This window comes from Scyliorhinus canicula, chromosome 11 (genome assembly GCF_902713615.1).
Source record: "Scyliorhinus canicula chromosome 11, sScyCan1.1, whole genome shotgun sequence".
Lineage (NCBI taxonomy): Eukaryota > Metazoa > Chordata > Chondrichthyes > Carcharhiniformes > Scyliorhinidae > Scyliorhinus > Scyliorhinus canicula.
This window is the reverse complement of record NC_052156.1, coordinates 146,310,580-146,324,757: the sequence shown is the minus strand read 5'-3', so window position 1 is coordinate 146,324,757 and position 14,178 is coordinate 146,310,580. Positions and strand designations below refer to the sequence as shown.

Below are 14,178 nucleotides of genomic sequence, written 5' to 3'. Positions count from 1 at the left end.
TCTCTGACTTTCAATACTCTTGAGGGTTCTACCATGCACTGTATATTCCCTACCTGCATTAGACCTTCCAAAATGCATTACCTCACATCTGCCATCTCTCCGCCCAAGTCTCCAAATGATCACCCGCCCACTTAATAGGGGAATTCATATTCCACGAAGCCCACAGGGTGATCTATTGCCGATCTCCTTTGCCTTTGTGGCCACCATAACATCCCACCCCCCTCAAGTCCATTTCTTCCCGCCATGGAGTGCCTTCCACCACTTGCCGATCGGTCTGTCAGTTGAGGGTGGAAACGGATCTGAGAGTTGTACATTAAAAAAAACTTTATTACTGACACAGTATTAAAATCTTAACCGCACACCCGAAAAGTGCTTACAATTGCCGCTTAAACTATACTACTCAATACAGTGAATACAATACCCTTAACTGCTATCTTTATTCCCATTTAAACAACAAGAAAACAATCATCTCAGCTCTCAATCCACCTTAATTACCAATGGCACAGAGGAATACTTGCTTCCCGAGTTTTTTTGAGAAAGAGATCTCTTGACACTGCTTTACAGAAAAGATCTGACTCGTGTCAGACCCATGCAGAAACTCTGGCAATGTGTCTTCAAAAGCTATTTCAATTGCTTCAGCTCCCCTTGTCCTCAGACAAGTCTGCACTGCTTTAAAGATGGTTAATCTTAGGGCAGCTGGGTGGTTAGCACTGCTGCCTCACAGTGCCATGTTCAATTCCGGCCTTGGTTGACTGTCTGTGTCGAGATAATATGGGTTCCTTCCGGGTCCACAACTTGATCTGTCGTGCTGACACGGCCAACGTGTCGAGAAAGTTTAGAGCAAGCACAGTTTCTGGTGGTACTGGTGGAGGCGATATACTCTCGAGTAGGGAAGGTGGCTTAAATTGTCTGCGTTTGTTATGTGTGTGTGCCCGGCCTATGCTAAAAGGTGTACTCAGAGGCAGCTAACAATAGAGCCCAGAGTTGGACCCTAGCTGAAGCTATGGGAAGGATGGCCGTCTCCTCCCTAAATAAGCCTTACATGGGTTTATGGTCATTATTATGCATTGCCGTCCATAAATGTATTGATGGAACATCTTCACCCCAAGATTACTGCTTGTCCCTCTTTTTCGATTTGAGAGTAAACTTGTTCAGCTTCGGTCAGAATACTCAAGGCATAGGCGATAAGTCTTTCTGCACAATCTTCCATCTTATGTGATAAAACCGTCCAAATTCTGTAAGGAGACACATCGCAGGTAAGAATGATCTCCTTTGAAGGGTCAAAATGAACCAAGAGACTGGATGACTGCAAAGCTGGTTTAACCTCTTCTTTCTGATGTTCTCTCCAATATCACCTCTGGTGCTTCTTGAACAACATGTGTTGGAGCCAACAATGTAGAAAGATTAGGAACAAACCGTCCGTAATAGTTCACCGTTCCTAAAAGAGATTTCAATTCTGACGTTATTTTGGGGGCTGTTGTTTCCTTAATTACTTTTATCTTCTCCTCCAGAGGGTACAGCCCTTGGCCGTCGACTTGAAATGCAAGAACGCCATTTCCTGAGCTCGGAAAACACTTTTTTCCGTCTTCAGCCTTATTCTAACCGTCTTAAACTTCTTTGGGATTGCTAGGTGCTCCTCTTCGGACACTGCTACATTGAGTACATCATTTAGATGCATAACTACCTTGGGTAGTTCCTGTAGTAAACTTTCCATCGTGCGCTGGAAAATTGCACATGCCGATGAGACTCTGAAGGGTGGTTGGGTATATTGGCATGGGCCAATGTTGGTATTTATTGTAACAAATTCTCTAGATGTCTCATCTGACTCTTAATTATTTCTTTTATAAATTTAGAGTACCCAATTCATTTTTTCCAAATAAGGGGCAATTTAGCGTGGCCAATCTACCTAGCCTGCACATCTTTGGGTTGTGGGGGGAAACCCACGCAAACAGGGGGAGAATTTGAAAACTCCACATAGACAGTGACCACAAGCGGGGATCAAACCTGGGACCTCGGTGCCATGAGGCAGCAGTGCTAACCACTGCGCCACCGTGCTGCCCACCTGACTCTAATTATTGATACGCATGGCTCATATCAAGTTCTGTATTAGGCAACTGGACCAGGTCCCAAGTTTTGTTAGGATACAGGACGAGAACTCAACAATGTTTCTATTTGATAAGGCCCACTAAATTTTGCTTTTGATGGTTCTCTTGCCACTGGTAATAATGCTAAGCCTTTCTCCCCACTAACAAAACAATGAGTTTTTGATTTCTTATCCTTCTCTTTTTTCATCACATGCTGCGATTAGTGCTTTCTAGCCAACTCACCAGTCTTTTTTAATTTCTCCCTCAAGTTTGACACTTAGTCCAACAAAGTAGTCTCAGAACACTGACTCGCCAATTTCTCTATGATCAATTTAAGTGGTCCTCTTACGTTATGACCAAAAATCAATTTGAACGGACTGAATTTAGTTGATTCATTAGATGCATCCCTAATTGCAAATAGTACAGATGGAATGCCTTTAATAATCTTTATTATTGTCACAAGTAGAGTTATATTAACACTGCAATGAAGTTATTGTGAAAATCCCCTAGTCGCCACATCTATGGCGCCTGTTCAGGTACACAGAAAGAAAATTCAGAATGTCCAATTCACCTAACAGCATGTTTTCAGGACTTGTGGGAGGAAACCGGAGCCCCCGGAGGAAACTCACGCAGACATGGGGAGAACATGCAGACTCCGCACAGACAGTGAACCAAGCAGGAATTGAACCCAGGACCCTGGTGCTGTGAAGCAACAGTGCTACCGTCTTTATCATAATCCTCTGGATAATTCTGACTATCGACCTTCAACATGGTTTTTAAAGTTTGATGCCACCTTTCTAATGCTCCCTGTGATCCTGGATGATATGCAGTTGATTTAAATTGCTTTACTCCTAAGCTATCCATAACTTCCCTGAATAACTGCAACATAAAATCGAATCCTTGATCTTGTAGGATTTCTTTTGATAGTTTGTATGTGAAAAAAAAATGTCGTTAACTCCTCCACAACCCTCTTAGCTGCAATATTTTGTAATAGAATGGCCTCCGGAAATCCGGTAGGCACATCTATTATGGTCAAGAAATACTTATTACCACTTGTTGTCTTAGAAAGGGGCCCCATGCAATGAATTAGGACCCTACTGAAAAGTTCCTCAAATGCCAGAATTGGTATTAAGGGTGCTGGTTTGATTACTGCTTGAGATTTTCCTGACTGAAATAAATGTAGAAAACCAAACTTTGATTGATGAGCAAATTCAAAATCATCAGCCATGTCTGCTGCCTGTCTAGCAGTTTTAATCCTTTGCTCTGGGGCTGGGTTAGCTCACAAGGCTAAATCGCTGGCTTTTAAAGCAGACCAAGCAGGCCAGCAGCACGGTTCGATTCCCGTACCAGCCTCCCCGGAACAGGCGCCGGAATGTGGCGACTAGGGGCTTTTCACAGTAACTTCATTGAAGCCTACTCGTGACAATAAGCGATTTTCATTTCTTCCACATGAGTGCTCACAACTGCAGCAAGTGAATCTTTAAAATACCCCGAAATAACCGTTCCTTTGGGGCTTCAACATTAGGTCTATTTTTAATGCTCTCATCCAACTATCAAAATTATTTAGTTTGATTCTTTCAAATTCTTTATAACATCTGATCTGGTTATTTCTTTAGACGTCTAAACTTCTGTTTGCAGGATTCTGGCACTAGTCCATATGCACTTTAAGATAGCTTTTCCCGCCTCATCATAATCCCTAGTACCATCTCTGATAATGATGCAAATACTTCACTAACTCTACCTACTGACTTTGTTTGAACCAACAATACCCACAGAGTTTTTGGCCACTTCAATTGTTTAGCTATTTTCTCAAATGAGATTTCTTGACAAACTTTAGCAGTGCTTGAATATATCCCCACTGGGTTTTTGATTAAGAGGGGTTACTCCTCTGTCTAAACTTCCTCAACTTCTATCTTTCTGACCAACATTTTAAGTTAATGTTCTTTCTCACTCTCCTTACCTTCCCTTGTTAACCTTTCTAATTCCACCTCAACTTTCCTCATTTCGATTGCCTTTTGAGAAGCTTGTTTTCCTCTTCACTCTCACCTTTTTCTCTCTTCCCTTGTCTTCTTCCTTTGCCTTTAGTTCCAATTCAAGCTGTCTCACTTCTTTATCATATTGCAACTGTTTCATTTGGAATTGAAGTTTAGCTAATTCCAATGATTTAGACTGTGTCTCTGGCAAATTTAAATGCTGAGTTATCGCTTGAATTATCTTCATCTTCCTCACCCCTACAGGTAAAGTCAACTGCAGCTTGACAGCCAAATCCAAAAGCTTTGTTTTAACCACCCTTTGAAACCAACTAGAGTGACCTCTTCCACACCCAGGAAATCTGAGATACTGGAAGAGTAATTTTACCAGCCATTCCCCATTTAAACTGACTAGAGCATCAACACCTGAAAGAAAGCATCACTTCCTCACACTCACTGTCTTCAAATTCAATAATCCCAAGCAAAACTAGGAAATATACTTCTCAATCCCGGTAAGGAGCCCCCAATTTTGTTAAGATCTTGGATGAGCCCCCAGTTTTGTTCAGATACCTGACCCGATGCCAACTTTGGTTAGGACACTGGACGAGAATCCCAAACCAAGTTTTCCATTTGTAAAAGTGTGAGGGAAAGGATACTTCACCCACAGGAATGATGACTCTAACCAATAGGTCTTTGATGATAAAATAAACTTTAGTTATCACAGAATTAATATCAAAGAAATAGCTTTATAATTATCAGTTAAACGGTTTTTAAATAAAAGGAAAAACTTGTACATCCTGCCGCTAATTCCAATTAAGCAACCCAGTTTAATTCAAATGCCACTTAATAATAAAATTAACAAAATTGTGACTTGCGTATCTGTTTAGAGACTTTTAGATCCTTTCACGAGCTGATCCAGTGCACTTCCGTCTTGTCAGACTCAAATCCTAAGCAAACTGCAAAACTACAGACAGACCTGGCTCCTCCCATTAATTACATTGTCTAAATCTCACTAAATTCCATGACCTGCTTAGCTCGGATTAAATACAATCCATCATAAATTACCTACACTCCAAGGAACCATCCAAAATCTAAACAATGTTCCATTAACCCTTTATCTGTAACAACGTGGTCGGAATGAATGATTACCCCACTCTTTTACAACACCTTAATTATAGCTTTAGCAGACATACTGCCCATATGTATTTTAAACCAGGGTTTTTAATAACATTACTGCCACAAATACGAAATATGATATACATCAATTTCTTACATTCATCCTATTAATGCAAGTTAAACCTCCTGCTAATTTAGAGTATCAATCTTCAATTCTTGGTATTGGGTATCTGCCCAATTCTGCCGACTGATTCATGGTGAATGTGTATTCCTCACATATGCTAATGGTTCCATCTGGCTTAACTGCAGGTACGATGGGAGCCGCCCACTCCAGAAATTGTAAAGGCTTCATGAATTCTGGTCTATGGATCAATTTCCCTACACCTCTGCACTCTCTTTTGCTCAGAGCCTCTTTGCTGATTACTTTCTGCGCCCTTTATCCCTGGCGCTATGACCACCAGCAGCTTCCCACCAAACCTGGTGGACCGCACCTGCTTGCATGTTTCACCGTTCCATTGACCCCCTTTTAGTGCTTTCCGTAGTCTGGGTGACTTGTAAAGCCTTCTTTGCTGACAATTTATTTTGTTTGGTCATGTCACTAACACCACAGACTAGCCCATCTCTTAATATGTCATTCAGTATTGACCCGAACTTGCATTTTTCAGCTGTTTGTTTAGGCACGCCAAGGATGTCGTTATTGTCTCCCCTGGGGATCTTGTAATTGAATTAAATTTCGAGCACTGCATTATCACCAAGGGCTTTGGGTAATAACGTACCTGAACTAATTCCACAAGCTCATCTCAAGTTTTGTAGTCCGGGGCTTCTGGAGAAGTCAGACTCCTTATCAGTTTATAGGTCAGAGCCCCGCAGGCTGTTAATAGGATTACCCACTGCTTCTCTTCCCTCCCAATTTAATTGGTCTTATAGAAATAGAACAGGGGTTCACCATATAGCACCGACTGCTCCGTGTTCGGATCGAATGGTTCAAGTTTCCCATGAAGTGGCATTTTGACACTAACAGACTGCTTAATGAATTTGCTTCAAAAGAAAAAAGGTTTGCTCTCCTGATTTCTGTAGCTGTGGGAAAGGCACTCCGATTGACGCTTGTCGCCAAATATAGTAACTTGAAAGAGTGGCGGCCACCAAGTAGATCAACAAATAAACGAGTTATTAAGGTAGATAACTACTTACAGAGAGAGTGGGATAAAGGTTACCGTGCTCCACGGCTCCAGACTGGCAAGGAAAACCCGCGCTCAGTCCCAGGATTCCTCACTCTGGTCCGATCTGTCAGACAGGTCCCATGATCCTCTGAAACCTCCCCCCTTAAAGGGGCACGCTACCACAAACATGTGAGCATCCATGAATATATTTTAAAACCCAGCTTTACCCTTTACCAATCACCTGTGCCTATGGTGAACAGACATGATCATCGGAAATTGTTCTCTTGTCAATTTACTCCTAAAAGTTTACCAGCTGTGCTCTGCTGCGCTCTGCTGCAGATACTGGCTCCTTGCTGGGAGGGTGCAGCTCCCCAGGTGTCTACTGTCTCCCAGTGCCTTGCTGTAATGGCCTTTTTCAGTTTGTTAGGCACAGTATTCAGTGTAGGCAAACGATTTGGGCAGCACGGTAGCCTTGTGGATAGCACAATTGCTTCATAGCTCCAGGGTCCCAGGTTCGATTCCAGCTTGGGTCACTGTCTGTGTGGAGTCTGCACATCCTCCCCGTGTGTGCGTGGGTTTCCTCCGGGTGCTCCGGTTTCCTCTCACAGTCCAAAGATGTGCAGGTTAGGTGGATTGGCCATGATAAATTGCCCGTAGTGTCCAAAATTGCCCTTAGTGTTGGGTGGGGTTACTGGGTTATGGGGATAAGGTGGAGGTGTTGACCTTGGGTAGGGTGCTCTTTCCAAGAGCCGGTGCAGACTCGATGGGCCGAATGGCCTCCTTCTGCACTGTAAATTCTATGATCTATGATTCCAGACGAAGCCATGCCCACTCCAGTCCTAATGAACTGAAACCAGTTTGGGGCCTATCTCGGTCCAAATTCTCCGGACCTAGAGTATTCAGTGGCAGAACCTGAAAGCCAGAAACACGCAGGCTAAAGGACAAACATACCGAGTGCCAACCGGCCCGGGAATCAAATTCAGAGGATATTCTCGATCTGATCAGACACAAAAAAAATTACTCACAACAAAGTCAGGATCTGTTTCCCAATCGTCTCCGTCCTTCTCTATTTCCACTTTGACATTGTGGCCCACTGCAGATTTCCACATCTCTGAGATTCAAAAAAAAAAAAATGTTTGAATAAACAAAAGCAGCAACAACTGGGAACCTTCTCTGTTTTGGAAACTATTTTGTTTCTCCGATAGCTCTTGTACAATCAAGGACTGAAGTAAAGACCTGTAAATGTGCTCTTGAACACCTTCGAGGTGGTACAGAACACAGATCCTACCCTAATATTTCATTACTATTGTTGTCAACAGTAATGAAATGACTGGGTGTTGTCAGTGAATACACAATTATCAAACCCAGTTCTATCATTACCTTTGCATTCAGATGAGTGAGTAATACTTACCCTAATTACACATTGACTCTGCACAGTTACACAGTGAGTGACGCTCACTCTGAATAGATAATTATAATAATCTTTATTATTGTCACAAGTAGGCTTGCATTAAAATTGCAATGAAGTTACTGTGAAAAGCCCCTAGTTGCCACATTCCGGCGCCTGCTTGGGTACACGGAGGGAGAATTCAGAATGCCCAAATTACCGAACAGCACGTTTTTCAGGACTTGTTGGAGGAAACTGGATCACCCGGAAGAAACCCACGCAGATACAGGGAGAACGTGCAGACACCGCACAGACAGTGACCCAAGCCGGGAATCGAACCGGGATCCCTGCTAACCACTGTGCCACCGTGCCGAATAGACAGTGACTCTGTAGTTACACAGCAAGTGACAGTCACCCTGTATAAACAGTGACTCTGTACAGTTACACAGCAAGTGACAGTCACCCTGTATAAACAGTGACTCTGTACAGTTACACAGTGTGACCCTCAGCCTGAATAAACAGTGACTCTGTACAGTTACACAGTGAGTGACCCTCACTCTGAATAAACAGTGACTCTGTACAGTTACACAGTGAGTGACCCTCACTCTGAATAAACAGTGACTCTGTACAGTTACACAGTGAGTGACCCTCACTCTGAATAAACAGTGACTCTGTACAGTTATACAGTGTGTGGCCATCACTCTGAATAAACAGTGACTCTGTACAGTTACACTGTACGTGACCCTCATTACAACCAATGAACCTGAACAGCAGACGAGAGATCTACGGTGCGGCAACCGAGGAGGAAAGAGTCGAATTGGACCCCTCCGGAAGGCTGCTGCCTTCGACTCGACATGTATGCTCAAGCTGTCAGGAATCGCGTCAATGCCAGATTCATCAGTCGCATTTACAAGACAGCCCCGAACATCACCCAAGCACCACGCAACGCCATCCGCGCTCTCAAGATCAACCGCAACATCGTCATCAAACCAGCAGACAAAGGAGGGGCCACCATCACACTGAACAGGATGGACTACTGCAAAGAAGTGTGTCGACAACTCAACAACCAGGAACACTACAGACAGTTACCCACAGATTCGACCAAGGAACACACCAACCAACTCAAAAGACTCTCATTCCACATACTCCCCACATTGGAGATCTCTACTGCCTCCCGAAAATACACAAGGCCAACACACCAGGCCGTCCTATTGTTTCAGGCAATGGGACCCTGTGTGAGAACCTCTCTGGCTACATCGAGGGCATCTTAAAACCCATCGTACAAGGAACGCCCAGCTTCTGTCGCGACACGACGGACTTCCTACAGAAACTCAGCACCCATGGACCAGTTGAACCAGGAACATTTCTCGTCACAATGGACATATTGGCACTCTACACCAGCATCCCCATGGCGACGGCATTGCTGCAACAGCCTCAGTACTCAACACCGATAACTGCCAATTTCCAGAAACAATTCTGCAACTCATCCGCTTCATTCTGGATCACAATATCTTCACCTTCGACAAGTTCTTCATCCAGATGCACGGAACAGCCATGGGGACCAAACTGGCACCTCAATATGCCAACATCTTCATGCACAAGTTTGAACAAGACCTTCTCACCGCACAGAACCTTTAACCAACGTTATACACCAGATACATCAATTACATTTTTTTCCTTTGGACACACGGCGAAGAATCACTGAAACGCCTACACAATGACATCAATAAGTTCCATCCACCATCAGACTCACCATGGACTACTCTCCAAAATTGGTTGCATTCTTGGACACATTCATCTCTATCAAGGACGGTCACCTCAGTACTTCGCTTTACCGCAAGCCCACGGATAACCTCACGATGCTCCACTTCTCCAGCTTCCACCCGAAACACATGAAAGAAGTCATCCCCTACAGACAAGCCCTCCGTATACACAGGATCTGCTCAGACGAGGGGGAGCATAACAGACATCTACAGACGCTGAAAGATGCCATCGATCGACAGTTCCAACACCCCACAGCAAGACAAACACGGAACACACCGACAGAGTACCCTTCATAGTCCAGTACTTCTCCTAAGTGGAGAAACTACGACATCTTCTTCGCAGCCTTCAACCCCTCATTGATGAAGATGAACATCTTGCCAAGGTCATCCCCACACCCCCACGACTTGCCTTCAAACAACTGCGAAACCTCAAATAAACCATTGTTTGCAGCAAACTACCCAGCCTTCAGAACAGTGACCACGGCACCATACAACCCTGCCATGGCAATCTCTGCAAGACGTGCCAGATCATTCACACGGATCCCAACACTACACGTGAGAACACCACCCACCAGTTACGTGGTACATACTCGGCCAACGTTATCTACCTCATACGTTGCAGAAATGGATGTCTCGAAGAATCGTAAATTGGCGAGACCATGCAGACGCTGCGACAATGGATGAACGGACGTCGTGCGACAATCGCCAGGCAGGAATGTTCCCTTCCAGTCATGGAACACTTCAGCAGTCAAGGGCATTCAGCCTCTGATCTTCGGGTAAGCGTTCTCCAAGGCGGCAAAGCAGAATCGCTGAGCAGAAACGTATAGCCAAATTCCGCACACATGAGTACGGCCTCAACCGGGACCTGGGATTCATGTCGCATTACATTCACCCTCCCCCACCATCTGGTCTGGGCTTGTAAAATCCTACCAACTGTCCTGGCTTGTGACAATTCACACCTTTTTAACCTGTGATTATCCCTCTCTCCAGTTGCTCCGTCTGGACCTGCAAAGACTTAATTACCTGAAAAGACTCGCATGCAAAGCATTGTGTTGCATCTTTGACTTTGTCTATATATATGTTTCTGGAACCCACCTCCTCATTCACCTGAGGAAGGAACAGTGCTCCGAAAGCTAGTGATTCGAATCAAACCTGTTGGACTTTAATCTGGTGCTGTAAGACCTCTTACTGTGCTCACCCCAGTCCAACGCCGGCATCTCCACATCATCTGTACAGTTACACAGTGAGTGACCCTCACCCTGAATAAACAGTAACTCCACAGTTACACAGTGAGTGACCCTCGCCTTTCTTGTGAATGGTCCCTTCTCTTTTCCAGCCTGTGCCTACCTTTCTTCAGCTTTATTGTTGCCCTGAGTTTACCAATACCAGTGGCTCTCACCCGCTTTCCCCCCACCCTGTAAATCCATCTCCCACCCCAGGTGTTACAGCCTCCCACATCATCATCTTTGACGGCAGGATTAATTGCACCATCTCCAGCTCACTGTTTCAATGCAGGTCCAATGAAGGAGGCCCTTTGGCCCATCCCGTTAACACCCACCCACAGAAACGGGACTCCTCCATCACAGCACCTCAATACACTGAACTCTTTCCATCTTCCCTTCCATGAACAAACACGAGTTCGCCTCGCTGCTACACCCCGTTGTTCATCAACTGCAGGCCTGCTTTCCGTGCTCAGGCTTTGTGGGCCTCCGCTTCCTGATTTGTGGTTTATTCAATATATTTACCTATGCTCGCAGATACAGCTTCTGTCTCAATCGGGGCCCTTTCCTTCACCTTAATCTCTGAGCAGAACCGAAATAAATTGCTGAAGTTTCCGGGGCTGACTCATTGCTAGACTCCACACTGAACTTTGACCTTTCAGAGAATATTCTGAACCTCGCAGAATCAGTCACCCTTTCCCCCTGTGTTCCACCTCCCACAGAAATAGAAAAACTAAACATCATTCAACAGCAGGGCCCGTGATTCAAGATCATTTAGAAACCCCCCTTCCTGCTGGATAGGTGTGAATAGAGGCAGCCTTTCTACTTTATTCTCTCTTTTGCTTCAATGCTTCCATTTTAGTAATTGGCTTGTTTACTTTACATATTGTGAGTTTTTATTAGTTTAACAATGGCTTCTTAAACTGACAGGATCAGAGGGCCTTTTACTCTTTTATGTTACACCAAACGACATCTGATTATTATATAAAAAGGAAAAGCTGCAGTCACAAATCAATTGAATCGTTCACTCGTTTGGACTGGAGCTGGACGTCGCTGGCAAGATCAGCCTTTATTGCCCAATCCTAATTGCCCTTATGAAGTAGGTGGTGAGCCGCCTACTTGAACCGGCTGAAGTCCATGTAATGAAGGTGCACCCGTGGGTGCTGTTAGGTCAGAATGCTGATTAAAGCCTGCCTCAGGCTGAGTGCAGGATGAGGGAATGACTGGCACTTGTCATCTGGGACTTGGCTCATTAGCATTGTCTGTTTTCTGAGTTTAGTGTCAGACAAACAGATTATTTTCTCCTGTCCGGATTATAAATCAGGGGACCTGCCCTAAACTTAAAGACACCCAAAGGACCAAGGTCAGAAACCCCTTCATTTTCTCAACAATAGTTAAAAGGCGTAACTTGGTAAGTCTCTCTTCATTGATGTATCCCGATAATATGCCAATGAATCTGCTCTGCACATTTTCCATTGCCTTTCTCCTTCCTATGGTAGTGTTCCAACTTGACACTCGCCCAATATTCGAGATATAAGCCTTGCAATTAGATTCAAACCCATATCTCAGTCCAGAGAATCTGTTATTCTATACATAAAATATCCAACCCCTTGTAGACTCCCAGCCTTTATCTCACTCTTGGGTATCCATTATTCCAGAGATAACGCACACAAACTCTCCATTAGATTTGGCCTTTAACTCCCTCCCTGGTTTTCTGTTTTCATCACGTTTATTTCCCACAACATGGCCAACGGGTTTTCCATTTCTTCATGGACAGAGGCCCAATCAGTCCCCCATCCACTGCCACCTTTCTCTGCCTGGCTGAACTGGTTCTCATGTTGAAGAACTTCTACTTTGATTCCCCTCACTTCCTTCAAATGGAAGATGTTGCAATGGGTACCCACCTGGGTCCTGGCTACTCCTGCTTCTTCTGAGGATATGTGGAAGTTTTTGTACCAGTCCTACCCGTGGTCCTTCCCTCGCCTCTTTTTCCGGTAGAGTGAAGGTGCTCTCCCCTTAAACCTTCCCTATTCCCATTTTGAGTAATGGGAGATCAACTAAGATCCACGATCGTCCCACTGACTTCCACAGTCAATTGATTTATACTTCCTCCCACCGAGGACTCCATTCTATTTTATAGTTGCTCCACCTCCATCGTATCTGTTCTGATGAAGCAACCTTCCAAACCAGTGCTGCCGAAATGTTTTCCTTCTTCCTCAGCGGAGGATTCCCCTCTGCCATGGTTGACAGTGTCCCCCGCTGTGTCCGTTTCATTTTCTACAACTCTGCTCTTGCCCTTTCCCCTCCGTCCCGGGTCTGTCATGGGGTTCCCCTTGTCCTCACCTTCCACTCCACCTGGCTCCATGTTTAACTCATCGTCCTCTGCCAATTCTGCCCACTCCCGCACAATGCCACAACCAAACACACATCTTTCCTTTTCCTCCTCTTTCAGCACCCCAAAGGGACCATTTCCTCCGTGATACCCTGGCCCACCCTCCGCAGTCCACTCCAATACCTCATCCCCTTCAAATGGCACCTTTCCATGCAAATACAGGAGATGCAACACTTGCCCCTTTACCGCTTCCTTGCACGTGCCCAACAGCCCAAACATTTGTTCCAGGTGAAACCATGATTCACTTCTGCTCTTTTCATTTCAGTCAATTGATTTTGCTGCTCAAAGTGGTCTCTTCTACACTGGGATGGCCGAGCACAGACTGGGTAGCCAGGTGTGACTCTGAGCTCCTGGTCGTCTGTCATTTTAACTCTCTGGCCCACTCTGACTTCTCAGCCTTGGCCTCCAACATTGCTCCAATGAAGATCGATGTTAGCTCGAGGAATAGAACATCATTTTCTCCCGAGGTATTTTAAGGTCTTCCAGATACAAGATTGGCATCGATAATTTCGGGTCAGAACCACGGTTCTCATTTGTTTCTGGAAGCTGCTGTTGGTAATGATCCAGCTGTTGCCATTTACAGCTACTCTACAACCATCATTTACTTTTCCATTACCATATCATTTTGCTCGGCACCATCATAATCATCCCTTTTGTCATGTAATCCTTATTGCCTTCCACCCTATCAGTTTCTCTTTTGTCCTTCTTTCCTGTTCCACTTATCTCTGTACTTACTGAAAATCTATTCCACCTCGAGCTTCTTCCAATTCTGACAAAAAGTAATCGACCTGAAACAGGTTTTCAAAGCGGGCTCGGAAGCCCAATGCCTGGATAAATTCCCCCTGTTGCTCACGGGATGCTATTTTGGAGTGTAAATGCCCCAATCGGGGCACAGGGGAGCTCGGCATGGAGTTAGCCACACCGAGTGGTAGCAGGAGGTGGGATCTGCCTGCAGAGTATGAGCAACAAGGACAGAAGGCAGCCATGTTGGAGCCTGTCACCACCTCGCCAAATAGAACAGGCAGCTCCTCCGAGGACTAGCAGCCTCAACACTACTGAGAATGCCCATGCAAACCATATTAAAGG

The 14,178-nt window shown here is 44.9% G+C and overlaps 1 protein-coding gene across 2 annotated transcripts in view; it reads right to left on the bottom strand.

The window, feature by feature from the left end:
* The window catches only part of hcls1 (hematopoietic cell-specific Lyn substrate 1), a 60,935-nt gene that overhangs the window by 45,950 nt on the left and 807 nt on the right, over window positions 1–14,178 (bottom strand). Inside the window, exons 1-2 of one of the 2 annotated variants that reach the window (XM_038811686.1) lie at window positions 7,567–7,634; window positions 7,356–7,441 (exon numbers count right to left, since the gene is read on the bottom strand). In XM_038811686.1, the coding sequence (XP_038667614.1) occupies window positions 7,356–7,439 (84 nt within the window). In that variant the 5' untranslated portion in view covers window positions 7,440–7,441; window positions 7,567–7,634. Of the gene's footprint in view, window positions 1–7,355; window positions 7,442–7,566; window positions 7,635–14,178 lie in introns of those variants that run through there. The other variant, XM_038811685.1, reaches the window with a different exon arrangement.